This window comes from Uloborus diversus, chromosome 9, assembly GCF_026930045.1.
Source record: "Uloborus diversus isolate 005 chromosome 9, Udiv.v.3.1, whole genome shotgun sequence".
NCBI classification, from domain to species: domain Eukaryota; kingdom Metazoa; phylum Arthropoda; class Arachnida; order Araneae; family Uloboridae; genus Uloborus; species Uloborus diversus.
In genome coordinates this window covers 76,158,913-76,182,498 of record NC_072739.1, presented here as the reverse complement: position 1 = coordinate 76,182,498, position 23,586 = coordinate 76,158,913, and the positions used below count along the sequence as shown (strand labels likewise).

At 33.8% G+C, this 23,586-nt stretch overlaps 1 protein-coding gene across 1 annotated transcript in view; it reads right to left on the bottom strand.

Moving 5' to 3' along the window:
- LOC129230325 (uncharacterized) overlaps positions 1-23,586 on the bottom strand; it is a 184,310-nt gene that overhangs the window by 137,738 nt on the left and 22,986 nt on the right. Inside the window, exon 3 of the mRNA XM_054864723.1 lies at positions 21,228-21,363. Coding sequence (XP_054720698.1) covers positions 21,228-21,363 — 136 coding nt within the window. The remainder of the gene's footprint in view (positions 1-21,227; positions 21,364-23,586) is intronic.

The following is a 23,586-nucleotide window of genomic DNA, read 5'->3' as shown; positions in this document are numbered from 1 at the left end:
CTAAGATTCTTAATTTGTTTAGACATCATATTTTTTTTCGATTTGTTGTTTCGTTTTGACCGTTAACTGAAGAAATATATTTTGGTGAAAATCATGTTGAGTGTAAAACTAAAAAATCTCTTTCATAGTTTAGTAGTGAAAGCTGATTTCTTTCTTTCTTTCTTTTTTTTTTGCCATTTTTTAATTCATGGATGTGTTTTTTTTTTTTTAACTCAAGACTGCTAAAACCGATCAGTTAACAAACCACAGGGGTGATTGTGAGTTCATCAAAAAATACCTGAAAGTTTTTTCAAAGCGAGACGGGGGGGGGGGGGTAATCTTTGGCCCCTATTACTTAAGTGCACCTTTGCCGTAATATTAAATAGTTCTGAGTCAAAATATTGTGTGTACATGTGATTAAATTTTCAATGGGTTACAATATAGTTACTTTTGAGCTGGTGTTATACAAATTATCTTGACATTTATTTGTCCATCTTAAGGCTCTTGCAGGTATATTTGATGAGTATTATATAATTTAAAAATTGCGGAGGTAGGGAGATAAAAGCATAACAAAAAAAAAAAACATAATTCCGGTATTTTCGGACATAAAAATACCGGAAATACCGGAAATTCGGTAAAATACCGGAACACAATCACCCCTGCAAACCAGCAATTGTTTTGTGCGTATTGTAATAACCAACAAAAACCATAATAATTCCGTAAAGCCTTGACTTTCTCCAGTATGTTTCTTTTCCTTTGCTTTCTTCTTTTTTTCAGATATTGTCGCATTTGAGCAATACATTACTGTTAGACCACCGTTTAGATGAAAAGGCCAACTTCTAGTTCGGAGGCGGAAATGGACGTATCTATTAGTTTTTAGAGATGGCAGCTTTTGCAGATGCATAATAGCCTCTAAATCAAGCAGAGTCAAATTCATATGATCGGAACACGCGCATCAAATTTTTTCCTTTCCCTCTCATTCATGTAGACTTGTTTTAACTGAACGTACTCTCTGGCTAACTCTGTAAATATCGTAAGTTTGCAACTTAGGCTATAAAACCAGCCAGTAACCCCAAAATCATAATAGTTTTGTTCGTATTGAGAAAATAAAATTGATGATTTAGAAAAACCGAAATTTTTACAAAACACCTTGAATTTTCTCCAATGCCTTTTCCTTTTTCTTCTTCTTTAAATGGGCCTCTATTGTCGCATTTGAAGGATACATTAACTGCGTAAATATTAGTTTGAAATGTCACATAAAACGTGGCACTCTTTTTACATCCAAAATGTTTTTTTGTTGAAATTGTTCCTATTTTTTAAAGATTCAACGTTATTAATTATTATGCAGGAATTAAAGCAGGGATGCACAGGAATTTAAGTCGCTTGAATTTATTTTTAATGAAATACAGCGATGCAACTTTGAAAACGCTCACAAACTTGATATGTAAAGTCCATAAATATCTTTAGGCTGTTTCTGAATTTTTGAGATTTTTTTTGTTGAACTTTTGGTACTTATGTATTATTCTGTTGATTATTTTCGTCAAAACCAGTTATAGCCAAATTATAAATAAGATCATATTATATTGCCAAATATTTTCATTTGAAAGTTTTTCAAAGTAAAACGAGTTTGAGCTCTTCATTGCCGGTAATTTACTGCGAACAAGCGACATTTTAGTTTGCGAATAGGCCGACAGGATAATGAGTAAGTACGAATTTTTTAATGTATGACATAAAAAGGAAAAAAAAAAAATCTTTTATATTGTGGATTTATGTTTCATCGAAATTACTTTTTTTTGTACAAAATAGTGAGTTAAAAATGATTTTTTGCGCATAAAAGATGATTTGTTTAATTTCTGTTCAGAAACAGATGATGCTAAATATGTGAAACAGTAAACATAAGAAAAAAATGGTTTGTTACTTAAGGACGATTGCCTTTATGTTCTTTTTATTCTACTTACTTCTTTATGAAATCGTGTTTATCCTTTCCCAGGTAAAAAGCAAAACTGATTTCCTTATTGTTGCTAATTTTATATTTCAAAAATGTTAAAGATTGGACAAAAAAGTGGGCATTTTTTTAAATTTTAACTGTAATATTTGAAAGTGTCAAAAGGCTCTTAGCAACCAATCAAATCTGAGAAGCGGTTGTACCCTTGGATGTTATTTTTTTCTCTTAAATCACTTAAATTGTATGACTATCAAGTGAGTTTCAGAGGTGGTACTTTTCTTTCGGCACATCGTTGGCAATCGAACTTAGTCGAATCGACATTGGTGTCACTTTTTCATTATTTAAACCATCATTCGTCCACCAGAATTTGTTTACCTAGTAATATGTAGTTCTGTATGCCTAAAAAATTGAAGCTTTTTGTGAAAAAATACTTGAAAATTTAATATGTTCTGTGTGTTTGATTCTATTGGCCAAAATGAATATCCGAATAAAGATGTATACAGTGTACCTATTTTCAAAAGTCAATAAGGTTTAGAAATCAGTGAAATCTTAGAAGAGGTTGTACTGTACAGACCTCGATGATCTCCCCGCCCCCCCCCCTCCCCATAGATCACATAAATGTAGAGTACCAACTGCTTCTAGAGTGATACTTTACTTTGACTTCAAACGTTGGCAATCTAAAGTAAACACACTAGTAGCGGCCAGTGCTTCAGAAGTGGTCACTTCAATGTTACTAATGTACTTTGAAGAAAGAAATGAACAATAATAATGAAATTAATATATTGTTACTTAATGTAACTATCATATGGAATCAATTTTATTTATCAGTTAGTTGAACTTAAAGTAAGTAGTGTAAATTCTTCGGATAGGAGAGTGTCAGATAGAAGACTACTACTGAAGTTTTCAGATTTTTGGAGTGGCTGCTACTGGATCAAATTTGAGGTTTGGAAAAAATGGATAAAAAATTTAAAATATTGTTACAAATTCTGTAAATAGTAATTATTTTTGTGATTAATTTGTTGTAATCTGGCTAAATTTGGCGTTTATTCCGTTATCTTTCATCTAAAATTGTCTTAGTAACGTAACCTGTAAATATTTTCATGTAATGTACATACAACCCCCTAACATTCGACTGAAGTATAGGGCCCCCCCCATTTCTAAATGATAAGCATTGTGAATGGAATAAAAAGAAAGTATGAGAAAGTGGTAGAACGGTGTGGGATTTTCTGTAATATTTGTGAGGTCTCTTTCGAGGTTTATAAATAGCCATGCCGCGTGTACATAGGCAGATCGGTCCGAGCCGTTGGGCTGAGAGCATGTATTTAGCTATGTGTGTATTAGCCTTTCTGCTGTGTTTTTACGCATTTGGAAGTAAATAGGTGTGTGACTGTTGAGTTTACGGTGTTAGTTGATATTTACTTAATTGCTGATACTTGATTTAGCAGTTGTAACTACATTTACTGTACATAGCTGTAAATAAATCTCCCGTGCTTTTCTCAAGAACTGTGTCGTCATTTAAAGAAAGTTTGAAGTTAGCATCGAACGTGTAACGATATCGAAATTCTGGCAATTTTATAAAATGGGATGATTAAGGAAGAGTTGGTCTATAATATTCTCATTGAGTTTCAAAAAGACCCGCAGTTTAAAAACGATAAAATATGCTTCACTGTGGCCACTATTAGTGCATTTTAAAGTACTGGTGAGGTTACCTTAATTTTGTGCCGCTTTTCCATCTTTTTAACCATCACTCTTCCAATGTAATTTTTTCACCCTATAACAGTTCTTTACGTCTTAAAAGTTGAAAATGTTAGTGACAAAAATAACTGAAAAGGAAACATGTTCTGTGAGTGTGAAGTAATAGGCAAAACTGAAACAGCGGGACGTCAGACCCGTCTAATTTTATTGGGAGAGAACCCAATTTAGTTGGCAATTTTATTTGAGAATGGCACATTTACAATTTGACAAACGACAGCAATGTCAGTGTAGTTTGACTGAAAATAGGGTTTTACAATTTCATATGTGAAATAGGATTCCGTTGAATAATCTTTAGTTTTTGGTAGAAATAAATTTTAATACAAGCAATGGCGTACCCATGATATCAAGAAGGATCTTAAAAACACGGTTCCATTAAATATCTATAATAAAAAAACTTCAGAATGTAAAACATTAACAACAACATGGTTCTCTGATTCACAGTATTGTTGTAAACATGTTCTTTCATCTTGGAGTGCAATAAAAATTACTTTAACGGAAAAATTGCTTTCGAATGATTACATAATGCACTACATAAAAGAAACTAAAACCAAACCACATCATCTGAATGAAGAATTAAATTATTAGAAAGCATTTCAATTAACTTAAACTCTTGAGGCAATGTCTCGAAATTGAACATAGTTTTTTTTTAAAATTAAAACACACATCGTTTATGGAAATTAAATCTTAAAGAGTCTGTTGTGGATGGTGTGCAGGGTAGAATGACCTCTCAATGAGCATAAAAATCCTCCAGTTCAAAAAGCAGGTTTTTTTCCAATGAAGTTTAAAACTTCATTTCTTAGATGTAATAAATTGGCATTAGTAAGTTATATTTATGCGTTTCTGGAAAGAAAACGACTAGAAAAAACTGTTTCTTCACTGGTTTGGGGTGTTCATGCTCTGGGTTTGCGCATTTTTTAAAAATTACACCCAGCCCCCCCCCCCCCAAAAAAAAAAAAAATAAAAACAGAAGCATAACCATAAAATGTTTTCCAATTTGGAAAAAAAAAAACACATATCAATAGAGGCGTCTAGTATCAAAATCAGCTCTATTTACTTTTAAAAACATTTCCGGAAAAAAAAGAAAAACGTTCACGGATTGAGTTTCTTTTGCTTTCAAAACCATTTTTTTTTTTTTTTTTTTTTGACAGTGGTCTTGGATCTGGTTGAGCTACATAGATACATTTCAGACTGCTTTGTAGCGTGATATCAAAAAAAAAAAAAAAGTATGAAATATGAAGAAAAATAACTTTTGAAAATACGTTGCTTGATTTCGCTTTGATGCTAAAAAACAGATCCGTTCTAAGTAAGCTCCGACACTGCTAAAAATGCAGGAATATTTTAAGTTAAATATTACTGTAAAATGGAGCGTTCATAATACAGAAAAATGTTACTTTAAATTGTATTAGAAAAAAGATAAATGATTGGAGTGCTGATCGGTTGTCCACCTAACTACACCCGGTACGAAGCACATCAGTCTACATCCCCACTCTTCCTTCTCGCCTGATTCAGTATAGGGGCTAGCACGACGCTCAACAAACAACGAGAAAGCCGGTTTGAATCCCGCTGCTTGAATCTCGTTCATTTAATCAGCATAACTAACCAGCATTCTCGTTATTCTACCGTAAAAATTCGCTGTAAAATAAGGTTTTACGGCAGAAAGTGCTGGCTACATAGATTCAGGTACTTTTTACTGTATAGCTTCAAAAACATTTTTAACAGTGAAGAAATGCAATATTTAAATCTCCCTATGTAAACATATTATCGTCAATTTGAACCTTCAATCCGCCTAAGAGAGAAGTATTCTACCTTTTACATTTTGGAAAACCTTTTGAGTTTACTTTTTTCTTGGAGGAACCTTTTGTAATTATCATGTGACCTAAAACGTATTGATTAGGGCATTTGAAAGGTGTGATTTTTGTAAAACTTTTCTTTTATCTATAAAATATTTTATTTTTCAAGCAAAGCGCTCTTTCTAATATTCCAATTTTTCATAAAAAGATAAAATTCTACTAAATTTTGGCGTGTTAATGAAGCAAATATTGCTCACGTGGGATATCTTTGTCAAAGTTCCAGGAGACTCTAGGGTACCGCGGAACACAAGTTAAAGACATATGACTTGTGATTCATTCTAAGCCGTTTGAGGGATGGGAAGGGGGAAGATAAAACACTGAGCCAATTCCTGTACCCCAATCGATAACCGATAAATCAACAGGGTGAGCAGAAATGATGGACCAGATTTCCAGAATTCATATTTTGAAATTACTGCGTATATTACAATGAGTGATACAGAGAGACTTGTGTAAGTTGACCATTTGTGGTGTAGTGTTTTAATGGTCAACTAGAGTTGATATACAATGAAACGTGTGTAAATGGACCACTTGCGGTGCAGTACTTTAGTGGTCAACTCGGACAAGAATTTAATGTATAGTGAAATCTAAGTAAGTTTACCACTTTCTTGCACTATTTTCGTGGTCAACTAATAGAGGTCGATATACAATGAAACCTGTATAAGTTGACCACTTGCGGTCATACTTAAGCAGTCAATTTAGACAAGTGTATGGTTACAGCGGTTGATATATATATATATATATATATATATATATATATATATATATATATATATATATATATATATATATATATATAGACGATACAGGAGTAAATTTGCACCTGACAGATGCGGTCAACTTAGACAGGTAGTCAGTCAACTTTACAAATTTTATTGTACGAGGGCAAATCAAAAAGTCTTTGCACCTATTTTTTATTTGCCAAAAAAAGCTACCTAAAGGTATTTACAAATATACGTAGTAAACTATGCCACTTACACTATTTCTCCACATAGTCACTACACCGGTTCAGACATTTGTCCCATCGCGGGACTAAGTTAGAGATCCCCCTGTGGCAGAACTCTTCCGGCTGCCTGTGGAACCATGAACCGTCGGATCGCGCTCTTGGCTTCTTCGTCTCTGTCCTCCCAGAAACTTCTTCGGTGGAATGAAAATAACTAGGACAAGGTTTGAACGGTAGGTGCACTTCCCTGTGAATTGCAATGGGCTTTTGTCCCTTGCTCCGTAAAAAACGAATAACACTTCGCTGCTCATAAGCTGTGGACGTCTGAAGAAGAACCGTCATCTTAAACGACTGATAGCAGCTCTACTTTTCCGAGCAAAAAGCAGATACGGCTGGTACGGTTGAAGGAACTGTCACTGCTGGGAATGTATATGTTTGCTTTGTATTCACAACCGTATTTTGGCTAAAAAAATAGTCGCAAAGGCTTTTTGATTTGTTATCGTATATGATATAGGACTAATTTGCACCTTACAAAAGCGGTCAACTTAGGCAGGTGGTCAACTTTACAGGTTTTAATGTGCATGAATGAATTCAACCAAAACTACACGTTCCCCCCCCTCAATACAGTTCAATTGCATAAATGTGCCATGTGCTGTTACAAATGCTGAATGTCGGAGCCCTTTTTTACACGACAACATCTAATCAGTTCCTTTAACACATTTTGTGGCATTACACCGTCAATAGCTCTTAATACTGCAAAAATGAGACCGTCAATAGCTCTTAATGCTGCAAAAGTGAGTTCTTGGAGTGTTTTCAACATAGGTGGTCGTTAAACAGTGCTTTTGATGCAACCTCAAGAAGGAAATCACACGGCGTGGGGAAAACACTGGACTACAGATTAGAGATCTGCCGCTTTACAAAAGGTTCACACATTGAACCCTTTAAACTGAAAAACTTGGTATATTTCTTTTCATATTTATGTGTCGTTTATTGTAATATGAGCAGGGATTTTCGAAAATATAATTTTTTGAAGTCGTGTCCATCATTTACTCTCCTCCTGTATTATAATATAATGGATTTGGTTTCCTGTTGATGGTCGATTTATTTAACTTTCAATATAGGTTACTGTAACATCACGTCTCTTGACTTGGGTACGCCATTGATATAAACATCAATAAATGTGAAATCCAGAAAGGATATCAATATAACTTCTTGATCTTTACACAAACATAACATGATCTAACAAACTTTACACAACCTCCTGAGTTTGTGCAGGAAACTCTCACCCTACGGCGGGAAACCTTTACTCAAGAACAAAAGAATTTTCATGGAAACATACATCTGGGATGTTTCATGTGACGCATGGGAAATATTCATTGACTTCTTAAAAGGTCAACGTAGAGAAATTCACTCAAAGTTTTTCTTGACATTGTTTCGCCATTTAATTCACAAATCTACATTTCGTGCCCAAGTACGTCACGTAAAAAGTTTAATTTGGTGCAAAACAAAAATTTTATCTTTTAAAGTGCTACACGTGACACACAGACATATTGAAAAATACACGATATATTTGAAATTTGGCATGTCTTAGCTTTAAAAAAAAATGTCCTTTTCGCTTTATTAGTTTCTCCCCATTAAATACACAATCACATAGATAACAACCAATTTAGTCCGGTCAATTTAGACAATGGAAATAACAAAAATTCCGGAAAGCTAAATTTTTGTAGAGACCTTGGGTTTAGCATTACAAATAAAGTGCCAAAAGTCCCCGTCGATCCCATGTGCGCTAAAAAAGTTATTCGGGGTCAAAGGTCAAAATTTTAGGTTTTTTGGATTTTTCTCAAAAACGGTAAGTTTTATCGAAAAGTACCTCAGACCAAAGTTGTAGATCTCAAAATTCTCTATAAAAATGGTCCTTATGATTTTTATCTCAAAGACCAAACCATTTCCCAGATATTGCGTACTCTCAAAAGACAGCCAGTCACTTACAGAATCCCCTCTACTCGCATGGCCTTGAATAACATCTGGCTGTTCTAGTCCGTGTGGCGTCGTTCACATACCCAGGGGTGCCCAACCCACTAAGGGCATGGGCGCACCCCTCAATATCGCGGAAAACCCCTCAAAAGCAAGAGCCCCCCTCTAGAAACTGAGAAAAATACCCCTCAAAACAATCCCCCTAAAAATTTCGATGGCGCAGTCTGGGCCATGACCCCCTCTAGGTGGGTTGACGTACATGCTTCTTTTAGAGTTAACCGTGCAATCCAAACGTATTTATTACAAGCGTCTACTGTTTGTGTTGATCAATGTTTAAGAAAAATGTCACAATTTTGCTTTATTTGCAATAAACTTTTGACTGAAGGTGAAACTGTTGTGCTGGGCAGTCGTGGAATGCCAACTTTAATCGATGCAAGTGTCGGGAGAAGTTATAAGAATGCTGATTATTTAAGAAGTCAAAAGTCCGTTACAATTCGCGAGAATTGTAGAAAATCATACATACACCCGGAAAAGTTCAATCTCTGCTGCAACGTGAGGATGAACAGGCCAGTACTTCAAAAGTAAATCCTCCTCGTACTGTAGCGCGATTAAGTGAATTTGAATCCAGCTTTTGTTTTCAAAAACACTGCTTATTTTGTGGCTGTGAAGCGGATGAGGAGGCTGAGAAGAAGAAAGAGCAGAATTATCGCAGAAATATTCTTAAAGCAGCGACTAAATCATACTCAACATTAAAACGTGCAAATGCAGCTTTTGACACACCTCCGAACGATCTTTAGCTAATTTTAAAAGGGATTCTTTGAATGCAAGTGGAGAAAATTTAAGAATTTTTCTGCGATTATTCTGCGTTTTGTTCTTCTCAGCCTCTTCCTCCGCTTTCTCGCCACAAAATAAGCAGTGTTTTTTACAACAAAAGCTGGATTCATATTCACTTAATACCGCTCTAGTGCGAGGTGGACTTACTTTTGAAGTACTGGATATGTTCATTAGGATGGATTGAAAAAAATCAAAATCTGATAAACGCTAAGTAATAACCCAGAAAAGTTGCCTTTTGTAGAGATATTTGGTTATGCAAAAGGATTTCGACCGCAAAAAATATCTCTGAGGCTCCGCCTTGAAATTAATCATAAATGCATAAAAACTGGAAAAAGTTACAATAATTTTATCAAGTATCAAAATTTGATAAATTTGATGCTATCGCTCTTAAGAGCAGGCTTTTTGTGTAGATTACACATTGCATAAGATCATTTTAATAATAAACTGTATTTTAAAGTTCCACACATGCGTTGAATCTTGAATTTGACCAATATAGTGTCAGAATTGATTAACACAATTTGTTGCTCCGTACCTAGAGAAAAAACATTAGAAGTTATGTTTTGTAAAAGTTTGTTTTCATATTAATTAATTCTTACTTAGATACGGAAAAAAAGAGCAATAAAAGCATTTCTTATCTAGTAAAAAAAAATGTTAATTCTCCACTTAGCCCATAACTTTGGCTCAAAATATCAAAGTTACCTATGATAGAGAACAAAGGTTAAGTATAAAAATTTTAAAATATAAATGTGGCTTGCAACAGCCCACATAAGTCACCCTTTAAAGCAAAAGACGTTGCTAAAGAAACTTTAATCGGTTTTGAGCCCTCAAACTGTAACCACATTGATTACAATAAAACATAAGTTTGGCGTGCGAGTTGAACTATATTGCTTCTCATCATTTTCAGTCATGATTGAAATTGTGGCTTGATGGTATTGTGGCTTAATATTTCTAGATTCTAATCTGAATCGAATAAATCCATCCCTTTTGATTAGACAACAAACTGTACCTGACACTTCTTTCTCTTATTTTACCTATCGTCTCGCTGCTTTAGTATGACATGTGAGGTTTTGAAAGCCATACTACTCAGTAGGTACGCCATCAAGCAATTTCTTTCAAAGTTTTATCGAAAGTCCCCTTTTTGAAAGAGGGAGCTGCCGAGTTATACCAATTCTGCTTATCAATGAGCTCATAGTATTCTCTCAGCTTCAAAATTGAAATCTGGAATTATTAATGTTCTTTGTCCATCTTCGAACTGGTCGTCGTAATCCGTCCCGAAACAAGTTCTCTGATGGTCATCCGCAATACCTAGTGTTATATTTTTTAGATTCTCTAAGTAACCAGTTTGCAGAACAAGAGCTGATGATCCAAACATAATACGATGACAAGTTTGAAGAATTCGATTGTACAGCGAAAATTTACAATTCCAGATTTTAACTTGAGTTCTTCGACAAGCAGAAGTGGGAAAACTCGGATCATCTTCTTAAAAAAGGAATATCAGATAAAACTTTAAAGGAAATGGTGCTTGATTGCGTAACTATTGAATTATATGATTTCCAATACCTCAAGTTATACTAAAGCAGTGAGACGATGCGCAAAATTCGATGAAGAAGCGTCAACCACAGTTTGCTGTCTAACCAAGAGAGATGGATTTTAGAATCTAGAAATCTTAACTACAATGTATCACTAAGGCCAAACATTGGCAGGAGTCAAGATAATAATGCGACTCGCCAGCCAAACTATGTTTTATTGTATGAAATGTGGTTACTGTTTGAGAGCTCAAAAAACATTTAAAGGGGGGGGGGGGTTGTTTATGCAATATCTGGGAAATGGTTTGGTCTTGGAGATAAAAATCATAAGGACCATTTTTATAGAGAATTTTGAGATCTTCAACTTTGGTCTGAGGTACTTTTCGATAAAACTTACCGTTTCTGAGAAAAATCCAAAAAACCTAAAATTTTGACCTTTGACCCCGAATAACTTTTTTAGCGCACATGAGATCGGCGGGGACTTTTGGCATTTTATTTGTAATGCTAAACCCAAGGTCTCTACAAAAATTTAGCTTTCCCGGAATTTTTGTTATTTGATCACTATTTTTATGTCTAAATTGACCGGGCTAATTACCTCAAAAAAGAATTTTCATTATGGAGGATGTTCGTAAATGATGTCACACTTTTTCAGCAACCACGAGTCCCTCTTTTTGCCAGAAAGTGTCACACTTCACTTTACAACCCGCCCCCCTTGTCACAAGTCGCGCTGTTTATCATAAGCATATTGCTAAAAAAATGTGGTGTCACATTTATTGCTACCCCTTTCCCCCTCTTGTCACAAACTGTCATAATTTCAAGAATCCTCTTCCCTCACAAAGCGTGATATTATTTGTGGACAGCCCCATAAGCCAACTTCAAAGTAAAAAATAACACGGATAACTATTCAAATCCTGAAGTCCTGACAGGGCATTGCGGCGACTACCCTTTTTTTAAAGTAAGGAGAATGATAAGCCATTCCTGTAAACAAAGCGTTGTATAAAAGTATGCAACAACTAGTTTTATTAAAATGATTTTGTGAATTTCTTTACATTGACCCTTTGACTTTCGACAGGACACAACTATCCGAGTCGTAAAACCAACTCATTTCAGCATGTTTTATCTTTGCTTACAAAGATATAATTAAATTCAAATAAAGCTTCCAGAAACGCTACATGTAGTCGTCCAATTTTTACGGATGGAACACATGTGTTCCAGCAATCCCAAACAGGGGCGCCCCGAAAAGAGGTCACTGTGACCTACCAACAATTTCCTTATTCGGCAAATGTTGTCTGATGATTCGGCAAAATTTTCATCATTCGGTGAAATTTGGAGCTCCATTCGGAAAAATTGTCATCATGTGTCGAAATTTGGAGTTTCATTCGGCAAATTGAGAATTTCCGTTAACCCAAAAATTTAGGTTCGGAGCGCCTCTGGTTCAAAAATAAATCACGGCTGGTTTCTGCGTCACAACTTGTGGATAACAATCCGATTGACAAAAACTTCCAAGCACTAAATGTAACATATTTTGGAAATTTTTATCTTCATCCACATACTACACTGGTTCAGAATGGTAGAAAAAAACTTCATGGTCAAAGGTATAGTTATTGTAAACAGTCAACAAATTAGTCCCAAACGTGACACGGAACTCTCCATCCTGGAAAGCAAGTTACTTCGTCCTGCATCTGGTTAGGAGGTCCGACGCAGTGATGAGCGTTGTAAGTCATTGATATGATTTGAATCATCAGTGTCCATCATCACTATCAGACTATCAACAAGGCCACTTGGAGTCTCTACGCCTGCCATTGGTAATCTTCTCTACAGTTTGGCTCAGTCCCACTCTCCAATTTGTTGTAAGTTCGATTGAGGATACCTTCTCTTGACATTCATCACCACACGGCGAAGTGGCAGAGGAAAATTAATGTGAAACCGGCCGCTAGGAGGCCTGGGTCGGGAAGTCTTGCACTGTCGTTTAGCACTGTAAAGGATAGAATTCATAGTTATTACAGTGTAACTTACGAAACCCAAATGTAAAATTTATAAACACAATTGTACTGTAACATGACTCAGGAAAACCAAAATTTCAAAACGCAAACTATATTTCATTCACGGAAAGATGAGCTAGATGAAAAATAAGTATTATGTTAGAGCATTTTGCATGCAGACACTTTGTATAGAAACTTTAATTCGTTTTCCTATTTTACAGTTCACCAGATGTCGCCTTCAGTGGTTTTAAATCGTTCAATTTGAAACTGAAAAAAAAAATTGTGCATCTTTCTCGAATTAGTAGTTTATGCTACAAGTTGCTGCGCACTGCCATAAGTAGGCGAATATATCTATGTAATTTTGATGATGTATCTATTTCATTTGTAAAGACATCCATGCAATGCAGTGTGTAGTAAATTTCCATATATTATATAAAAATATATCGAACTTACTCCCGTTTTCGAAGTGTCATAGTTCACATTTATAATAATAGCTCTATGTTTAATTAATTTATTTTTTAATAAAAATGAACAATGATCTCTTTCAAATGTTAAAAAAAGAACGATACAAAATTAAAAAAAAAAAAAAAAAAAACTGCTCGTTTTGAATGAAACACGAGTTGAAGCAGCAACACTTAATTTCCAAAACGACTATCGAACTAAGCAACAAAAGTTTTAGGCTTGGAGCTAATGAAATATTAAAAGAAAAGGAACAGAAAGGAGTAAATTTTCTCCCAGAATTTCCTTAAATATTTCCTTTTTAACTTTCGATACAATTTATTGAGCCAAAATATTTCAGAGCAACAGTTTACTTTGTTCGCTGGAATGGTCTACAGCAACTTGATAATTTAAGTTAAGAAATTGAGATAAACATCAAATTCTTTTTATTTCAACTACCAAAACTTTTGAAATAATGATCCTAAAATAGCAAAAATAAAGTTCAAAATCTCGATGGAAGAAATCCTCGTTGCTCAACTGAGCATTCGGTTCATCAATCGGATTACATAGACTTCACCTAATCGGACTTCACCAATTGAATGCACCTAACCATTATTATTATTTTACTCTAAATTTTGCAGCTAATTTTTCAAGAGGTTTGTGGATCTATTTGTTTAATTGTTTAGTGAACGAGATTTCTAATGGTACTGAAAATGTTCCCTTAAAAACATTTACGAAGCATGCGTTCATGGGTGAAATTTTTCCGCTTACAGACATATTTACGCCATTTTTTAAAATAAGTTGTTGGATTTACCGGAATAAAAAATATCGTCTTCTATTTAGATTTTTCTCAAATACTTATATTTTTTATTTTCATTTCGCTGAGCTTGGCGACTATTAATAGGGGTTTAATTGTTATACGTGTCTTTGACATTTCTGCATTTAAAATCTTAATATGTGACGGTCGCTAATTAAACTAAATTTAGTTATTTTAGTTTAATTAACAATTATTTGAATAAGTTTTTTTTTTTAATGTTCAAACTAAGAACTCCACACCTTTCGTTACTTAAAAATATTTTTTTACTATTTTTCCTATTAATCATCATGTATTGTGGTTTTTCTCGCTGAGAACACTGTCAAACAGATTACGAGAAGTTTTGGTTCTTTTTAAATATTTTTTAAGCCACATTAACTAACTGCTTCCTGAACATGCTTGATCAAAAGTTTATAAACATGAAATTTATTCATTTATTGTGCTTCTTTAAAAGTAGAATCTTAACCATGTTTATAAATTAATTTTTCGAATGTACTTCAAAACTGCTTCCTAAGAAACCTTGAATTCCGTAAGAAAAATGCTAACTCCTTGTTTCGAAACACTGCGTTTTTGTCTAACTTAGACATAATGCATTTTGAGATAACTAACATGACAAAGAAAACTTTCGAATCGAAAAGTTTCCAAAACATACGGAAGGGGGAAACATGCGTTGTAACTTTCGATCGCAGAGAACACAGACGAGAGAATAAGTTTCTCGAACTTTCTGTTACTGCAGCAGCCGATAATTTTAAGCTAACGATATGCAAGACACACACTCGTTACGGGACGTGGAAATTTGGGCAATAATCAATGGAAGGTATGGATATCCTCTGCCGATAAGGCTTGTGACGATTTTAATCTCGGAATTTCAAATGCTGAAAAGCATTCTATTGCTTATATCAACAAGCACTACCGTAGCGTAAATCTAATTTCCTATCCTGGCGTCATCAGAGAATTTCCACCATGATATTAGTTCCCAAAAGGTTCAAAGGTGGATTAATAAAGTATACATAAAGTCTTCATTAAAGTCTTCAAAACAGCAACGGGATGGGAAGTTATAGAATGAGTTATTCTAAATCGAATCACTTCAGAGGAAAGTCCACCGTGACCGACATTTTGGTTCCAAGAAAACTTGGGATACAGCCTAATAAAGACTTCAAAACAGCATTGGAAAGAGAAGTTATAGGGAGAATTAAACTAAATAGAACCCCTTTAGAGGATAGAACTCCTTGTCGGACATTTTGGTTGTAAGAGAACCTGGGATCAAGCCTTATAAAGTCGTCATTTTAGTCTTCAAAACAGCAAAGGAATGGGAAGTTATGGAGCGAGTTATTTTGAATCGAACCACTTAAGACGATAGACCACTCTGTCCGGCATCTTGGTTTCTGGAGAACTTAGGATCTATCTTTGCTTCAAGCATTTGAAATTACCTGGTTGTAGTTGCTGGTAGCTACTTCGCCAAAATGTCTGATGAAAAGTTAAGTAAAAAATCACTTTGAGCTACTCTAGCTAACTTATTGATTTCTTATATTTAATAATTTAGATATACGCAGCTGTGTGTCAGTCAGTTTGGAAATCAGGCTTTGATACTGAATAATATTTTAGTTAAGTTTCGAAAATGAACAAATTGTGGGCTATCCCACGGAAAGCATTTCGTCCCGCACTACAGCTCTATATTTCATTTCAAGGGTGATATTTAAAAAATGTAACAAACAAAAATTGTTTTGCCCAAGAAACAACACATAACTATAAGGTCAGTCATTATTTATTTGTTGAAACTTCCGTTGGCAACACTCAGTTGTTTACAAATTAATGAATGTTCACCATGATGTAGCTGTAATAGGATTTCGCAATAATTTATTTAATGTCACTATGTTAGGGTTTCAAAATTATTAATTTTTGAATAAGATGCATTTTTTAAATATCAGTTTGCCTTCATCATTCTACAGTTTATCATCATCGGATATACATCTGCATTTTTAGGCCAAAAAAAAAAAAAAATATGTATAGTCCGAGGGCGAACAAATGACCCTTGTCAATCATTTGAGAAAACGGGTCCATCTCTTAAAATAAGTAGAGAGGGAAGAAAGGACACGTGTTATATTTTCGAGTTTAGCGACATTTTGGCGATATAAAAGCAAAATGTACTCGTTAGGAATTACAATACTGGACCAAAAATTCAATACCAGCATTCGGTATTTTTAAAACGCGATACTGGAATACCAGTATTAATAACGATATTTAAAATTTATCAAAAAAATGCTTGAAAACATATTGCTTCATTGCTACATTTCATAAATTTGTACAAAAATTGTATAACGTATTTATGAAAACGTATTGTGAACATATAAAATGAAGGAACAAATGTCGTAATAAAAACTCAATGATGGTAAAAAACATAATGCATTTATTGAATTTTCTAAGCTTGGAACTCATCTAAGTGCTCCACTTTCCTACAGTTGAAAATACTCTAATTAGTGAATTAATCACTGTAGAGTCACTAATTACTCTAATTAGTGACTCTACAGTGAATTAACAGGGAAACGGAAAAATAAAAACACGGTTTCCCAAATCGCACGAAAATACGATTCATCTCACCATCTAATAATGACAGTATGATTTTGCAATCTGTCCGCTACTTTTGCTTAATGATAATTCTATTAGTTCGTGCTTTTGAAGCAAAATTTTTAAACCAATAGAATGATTTTGGTTTTGTATCATGGGAAAAGAAATTTGCATTTAAATTATAAGTAAATATTTAATAAGAAGAATTGAAAATTCTTCAATTGGAACTATTTATTATTTTCATCCGAATATACCGAAAATACCGATATTTTACCCCAGCAAATACTGGTATTACGAAATTGCTCGAAATATCGGCATTCGGTGTACTTGAATACCGGTATTGCAATCACTAGTACTCTTAATACACTTTTGCAGTGATTATTTAGGCCTTAAATATTTAAGTTGTAGTAATAACTGCATTCAGTTGGCGAAAATTAAAAAACGACAAGCCTTGAATTCTTTATTGCAACCCTACTCTAGCCAATTTTCAATTCAAATTAATTACGGGAGGCTTTATGTTCTCTGTTCTGCAGAAAGAGATTAAGCCAAGACCCACCCACTTACACAGGATGCTACCTGTCCAATGAGACATTTATCTTGACCGCACAAAATTGAAGTGTTTTACTTCTTTGATTAATTTCTTACATTCCAAGGTGACGTATTCAAACTTTAAAACCAATAATTCTTTTCATCAACTTTCCTCTTCGTATCGCCTCTTTACGAAAATGGACACTTCTGAAACAAGGCGGGGATAAGGGTAAACTTTTCGTGAAGGAATTATAGAACTATCAAGTGCAGAAAAAAAATCTGCTTTTCCGTGGGATGGTTCATTAGTGTACATACTTCCGTCACACAACTAAACGAGAACAATAAAAAAAGTATCGTAATTCTATGCTGGAACTAAATGCATTATAAGCATTACTTTTTCCAAGGCGATTCAAGTTTTCTGGTCTTTAACAAAGAAAACATTCGATAACGCCGCAACTTAGATCTATGGTCTTTGAAAATTGACGAGCACTAATTTACAGAGGGTATAACTGTGTATCAAATTTCTTTCGATTTCATCATGTATTACGTTTCGAGTTGAAACAGCCACAACTAATAGTAATAATAACAACAATAAATAAATGAATTAATTATAGAAAAGTAGATAAAATAATTCAATTAAGAAAATACATACATACATTTTCTAAAATGCTGAAAACTCTTTGCTTTTTGGAAAATGTTTGCTAAAAAGTTAGGCGTTTTCTAAAATGTCTATTTTTTTCAGTAAATTTTAAAAGTTACATATTAGATATATATTTTTCAATATCTACGAGATACGAGGTGTATTCGGAAAGTAAATACCGGGTCATTTGTCCGCTGCCTTAACGCTGCTGTCGGCAAAAATTTGAACAATTTCTTATCAGCATTCAAGATTAAACTCCCAAAAAGAAACTTAAGAGTTTTTACACTGTACAATATGCTGTATACACGGTTGCCAACTTGTTTTGTAAAGTAAAAAGTAGAAAACTGGCGTTTGAACTTTGCCAGCAAAGTGTAGTATTGAATCTTCTAAACCTACTTCCTTCCTTTCGTTTTTTTCTTTTTTTGAAATTAAATATACTATAAAACATGAAGTGGTGTCAAGTTAATCCAGTTGACTGTAACCAGAGTTGAAAGTTAATTTCAGTACAACTTTTTTTTTGGAAACAGAGCCCCCCTTTTCCTACTTAAGTATAAATATTTGCTCTTAAAAACGTGGTTTTTAGGAAATTGTAGATACATCTGCTTAAAATTTGCTTATATTTATTGATTATATATCTTTAGAATGCAAGCTTGGTTTTGTGCAACGAAAGAAGTTGTTGCAATAACAAAGAAAGTAGTATAAACATGACTAATAGTATAAAAATAACATATTAACAGATACGTGCAATACATTTCCTTGGAAAAGAGTTCCATTACATAACATTCGTATTGTTTCTACACTAGTATACCAATAGTTTCTCCAACAAATCTTTCGGTACCTCTGAACACAGCGTAATCTTCAGCATTGCATTTCGTCATAATCTCCTTAACGAATGATAGAAAAGATGCACGACTAGGTGCTGAGGAGACAGATTATTATTGGAAGCCTTCCTCCCAGTGCTGCTGGAGTCTGAAATTAATGGCCAAATAGAAGAAGAGCGGTTGAATATGCTTTTGTCGCTTATAAATATTTATGATCTTACATTCTGGTAGACTAAGGTGCTTTTGTGTCGAGTTTGTTCTCACACAGAGGGTCAAAATCATGAATAAGTTAGCTACAGAGGAATTAAAATGGAGATTTATGGATGCATTGAGTAGAATGATATTTTCAAAGGTTATTCAACATTCCATTCCATAGTTCCATAAGTAAGAGAGTCGTTAATATTAGATAGGGGTTTACTAAAAGGCTTGTCCACTATCCAATAAAACTATACAATGATTTTGAGGTAAAATTACGAAACGTTGTTGATTCTGTGCTTTTTTTTGTCAGGTATATTACCATTTTCAGACATCGTCAAACACTTTTTGGATATTATTTTCTAATTAATATTTCTTTATTATACATCAGCTAGACGATATTTTGAATGTGTTGAAGGGGTTCTAAGCAAAACTTATATTAAAAAAAAATTTAGTAAGAAGAAAGATATCTTACATTCTTGTAGATTAAGTTGTTTTTGTGGTGTCTCCCTAGTTCCTCCGACACAAAATACCCCCCCCCCCCCGTTTTTCAGTTGCAATCATACCTTTTGATGTACTAAAGGGGGGAGAAATTTGAAATATCGGCAAAACTGGGGATGCACTGTCTTTGTGTCGAGAAAGTTCTTATGCAGAGGGTCAAAATCATGAATAAGTTAGCTGTAGATGAATTAAAATGAAGCTTTATAGACGCAGTGAGTAGAATGGTATTGCCAAAGGTTATTTAGCATCCCATTCCATAGCTCCATGAGTAACAGAGTCGTTAGTATTAGATAAGAGTTTAGAAAAAAGCCTTGTCAGTTTTTTAGTATCGGTGAACAGTTTTCAGAATTAATGGTAAAATTTAGATAACGCTGTTAATTGTGGGCTTTTTTTGACAGAAATGGTACCATTCTTATGCATCTTCAAATGATTTTCCGATGTTGTTTTTCAACTAATATATATATATATATATATATATATATATATATATATATATATATATATATATATATATATATATATATATATATATATATATATATATATTTACTATTTTAATCAAGTGTCTGAAAACAAACACAACAAAAGCATCTTAGACTACTAGAATTTAAAGTTATATATTTCTTTATTAAGCAAATAGTTTCTATGTTTTTCTTAGAACATGTTCAACGCGTGTTCAATCAAATTATAGTAAAGCTAATGCATGATAATATATATATATATATATATATATATATATATATTATCATGCATTAGCTTTACTATAATTTGATTGAACACGCGTTGAACATGTTCTAAGAAAAACATAGAAACTATTTGCTTAATAAAGAAATATATAACTTTAAATTCTAGTAGTCTAAGATGCTTTTGTTGTGTTTGTTTTCAGACACTTGATTAAAATAGTAAATACATTTTCTAGAGTACATAAAATGGGGATTTATGGAAGTATTGCCAAGAATGATATTTATTTAAGCTTTCCATTCCATTGCTTCATAAGTAAAAGAACAGTTAATATTAGATAAGGGTTTATTAAAAAGATTGTCCACTTCCCTGTAAAAGTGAACGTGTACAAAGATTTTAGGGTTAAAATTACTATTTATGTGTAACAAATGTTCTTAATTAAGTGCATTTCTTTGTCAGCAATGTTGCCATTTTTATAAATCTTCAAACGTTTTTGGAAAAGTTTCCCTATTCACTACATTGTTGTACGATTCGAAAATTTCGATGCAGTATTTTGATTTTTAAGTGTTTTCCACAATAATTCATGATGTCTCTTCTCCTTTGATGCAGGTAGGTATGTGTGCATGCTCGTAATTTATCATTTGTAAATAATGAGCATCCCAACCAAGCCAAAACCGTAAGTTTGAAGTGCATGGGTGTAGCCAAGATTCCCGTTTGGGAGGGAGCAAGCACAGGTGCAACAAGATAATGGTTTTAGTTGCCCCACTCTTTAGTGCGCACCTTGGAAATTGCATGAAATTATAGTCCTACTCTCCCTTTAAAAAAATCATTTTAAACTATTTTTGATGAGACAAGGGCAGAGAAAGCGGTTATGTTGCTCTCCCCCGAATTGTTTTTGAAGTTGAAGTTCTAAAACTGCAATTTTAAATTATCTTTGGTGACATTTGGAAGGAATATTATGGGAGCCAGAAATTCTCTTCTAGAGAGGGGCAATTGCTCATCTCTTCTCCTCCCCCAAGTTCAATTGCTTGCAGTGTTGAGTTTCTAACGATTTCGGGAGAAAATTCTGTTGGGAAGCATTATAAAATTTCATGTGTTTAATTTTAAAGAATACAAAAGAAACGAGAGAACTCATTTGTTGCAAGATAAGAATCTGAAGATTCAAGTGCCACATCATTTGGATGTGCACTAGCAAGGGATTAAATCACACTCACGAAATCCATGTTCGCCGGGCAATTTTCATTTCTTCCGTTTCTTACCTGTAACTGTGAGCATTTTCTCGGCCGATACTGTCTGGAAGGAGGGGGCATCAGCCGATATCTCGCACTTGTACGTTCCCGCCGTGCTGACGTCAACATCCTGGATGTAGACCGTACCGTTGCTGGAGCGGCCCAACTGCAAAACACAGAAAAGAGGAGCGTCACGTCACACACAAATGAGCGCACAGCGTTACACTGATGGGAGCTCGTCAGGGGCAGCACACGCGTCACGCGATGTTGTGATGGACCGTCGGTTCAAATTTAAATTAGAAGCGAGAGTGACGGTTGCAGTTACGATGGAGGAGGAAGGAGAAAAATTAGTTTAGTGGGATTTTGATGGCGTGGGATGGAACGGAACTAGATTTCCTCGAATATCAGGGATTCTGGAATATTCTAAAATTAATTTTGGATGAAAAGTTTAGTTTGATAAAGTTCAATGAAATTAATATTAAACAAATGAGTTTGTACGTGAATGGAATGGAGATTTAATGATTAGATGCAATGAGATTAGTTAAAAACAGTAGAATGAACATTTTACTGAGAAAAATTCATGTCAGCATATCAAAGATGAAATTAAAAAAAATGTTTTAAGCAGGTCTGTCTTGACCTTTTTTTTTAATTTCAGCTTTTAATAGGGATGCACCGAGAAACAAATTGGCCAATTACCGTTTAGTTGGAAAAAGATAATTGGCGGTCAAATAATTATAATGATAATAATTTTTTCTTTTACAATTTTCCCAAAAACCTTTTGTAAAAAAAAAAAAAAAAAACGCACTTTTGGCTCTTCAGTATTAGTTAAGTTTTTTTTTATTTATACAATTAATGATATTTTTTTCACATCTTCTATTCAAAGCTCTGTAAACCAATTATCAAATTATTGTTAATAAAACTATGTTCTATTTTTTGACATGAATATTGAAGCTTAGTAGAGCCTTGTCTATAGATACTTTTAGTTTTCTTTCTACAGTGCCTATTGTTACACTATTAGTAGCTATTTCAGACAGGCTATTTATCTTTATAAATAGCAAAAGGTAATTTTCTCAAAGAAAACAATCTGGAAAGAAAATGGTACACACACACACACAGACATATATATATATATATATATATATATATATATATAAATTTATGTTCCCAACACCAACACTGAAATAATCCGAATTGATTCGTGCCGCTGCTTCGCAATGCTATTAAAACTGAACTGAGTTAACTCAAGTAGTTTACTCGTGTGTAAAGCGAGCTTTTGGAAATGTCTTTTAAGTTGATTCAACTCATTGTAGTGAGAACGGTAGCGGCACATGTACCTGGCTTGCCTAACTAGTTGACTGTTGTTTGAGGAATGCAGGGCGATTCCTTCCCTTTTTAACCTGATTGCAGATCCAGTCAAATAACCGCCCTTTTGAAAATTGATTAAAATAAGTCACCTCGTCTGAATAGGCCTAATTTAGTTTATTCTTCTTGCTTTGAATATCTTTTCTCATAAATAATTAGTTATACGTAAGTTTCTATTTAAATGAAATAGATTGAGTTGATAATTTGGGAAAACGAACGATTATCAGCAAAACAAGTGTTGCCACCATATACATTAATGCTAAAAATAAAAATTAAACAATTAATCCTGCAAACGATACGTATAAGTTGATTTCTACATCTCCACTGTTAAAACAAATTTAAAAGAAATCACTACTGATTAAAAACGGATACAAAAGTAAAAGTGAGCTAGAGAACTATGAACTATATATTTTTAATAAAAAATACTGAGTGGAGAGCTTTTCAGAAGCAATAAAGCGAGAAATATCTCTTCACATTCCTTAAGAACTTAATATGAGAGGATCTCTTTCGACTTTATTCCGTCTGGCTTTAGTCCTCCAAGGAGGCTGGTTCGCTTTGCTGCCGCCAGGAGTGATTTCCTGTCATATATTAAAGGGACTTCATCATTTTGTAACAGTCAAGGTCTTATTTCATGGACATAAATCCCCCTTATGGGTATGTTGGCAACAATGATGATTTTTAAGGCATTTGCTGCTGAATTATTATAGGCTCGGGGATCACAGACTGCTTGAAGATAATAAATTTTGAAGCTGCTAATTTTTATTTTTCAATTTAGAAATTTCACAAAAGGTGCAAAAGATAAGGTGTATGATATCTCGTGTTGATGTTGCTTTCTTTTTAAAGGGTTACTTTAATATGAGAAGCGTTTTCCAAAATTTATTCTTTTGGATAAAGATTAGTTTAAAACACAAGAACTAATGCAGTTGTACACCAAATAAGGCCATGTAGACAAACAGGGTCATCCCCCATTTTTGATGTAGTGAAACAAAAATTCAATAGATTGTGACTTCATAGTCATCAAAAAGCT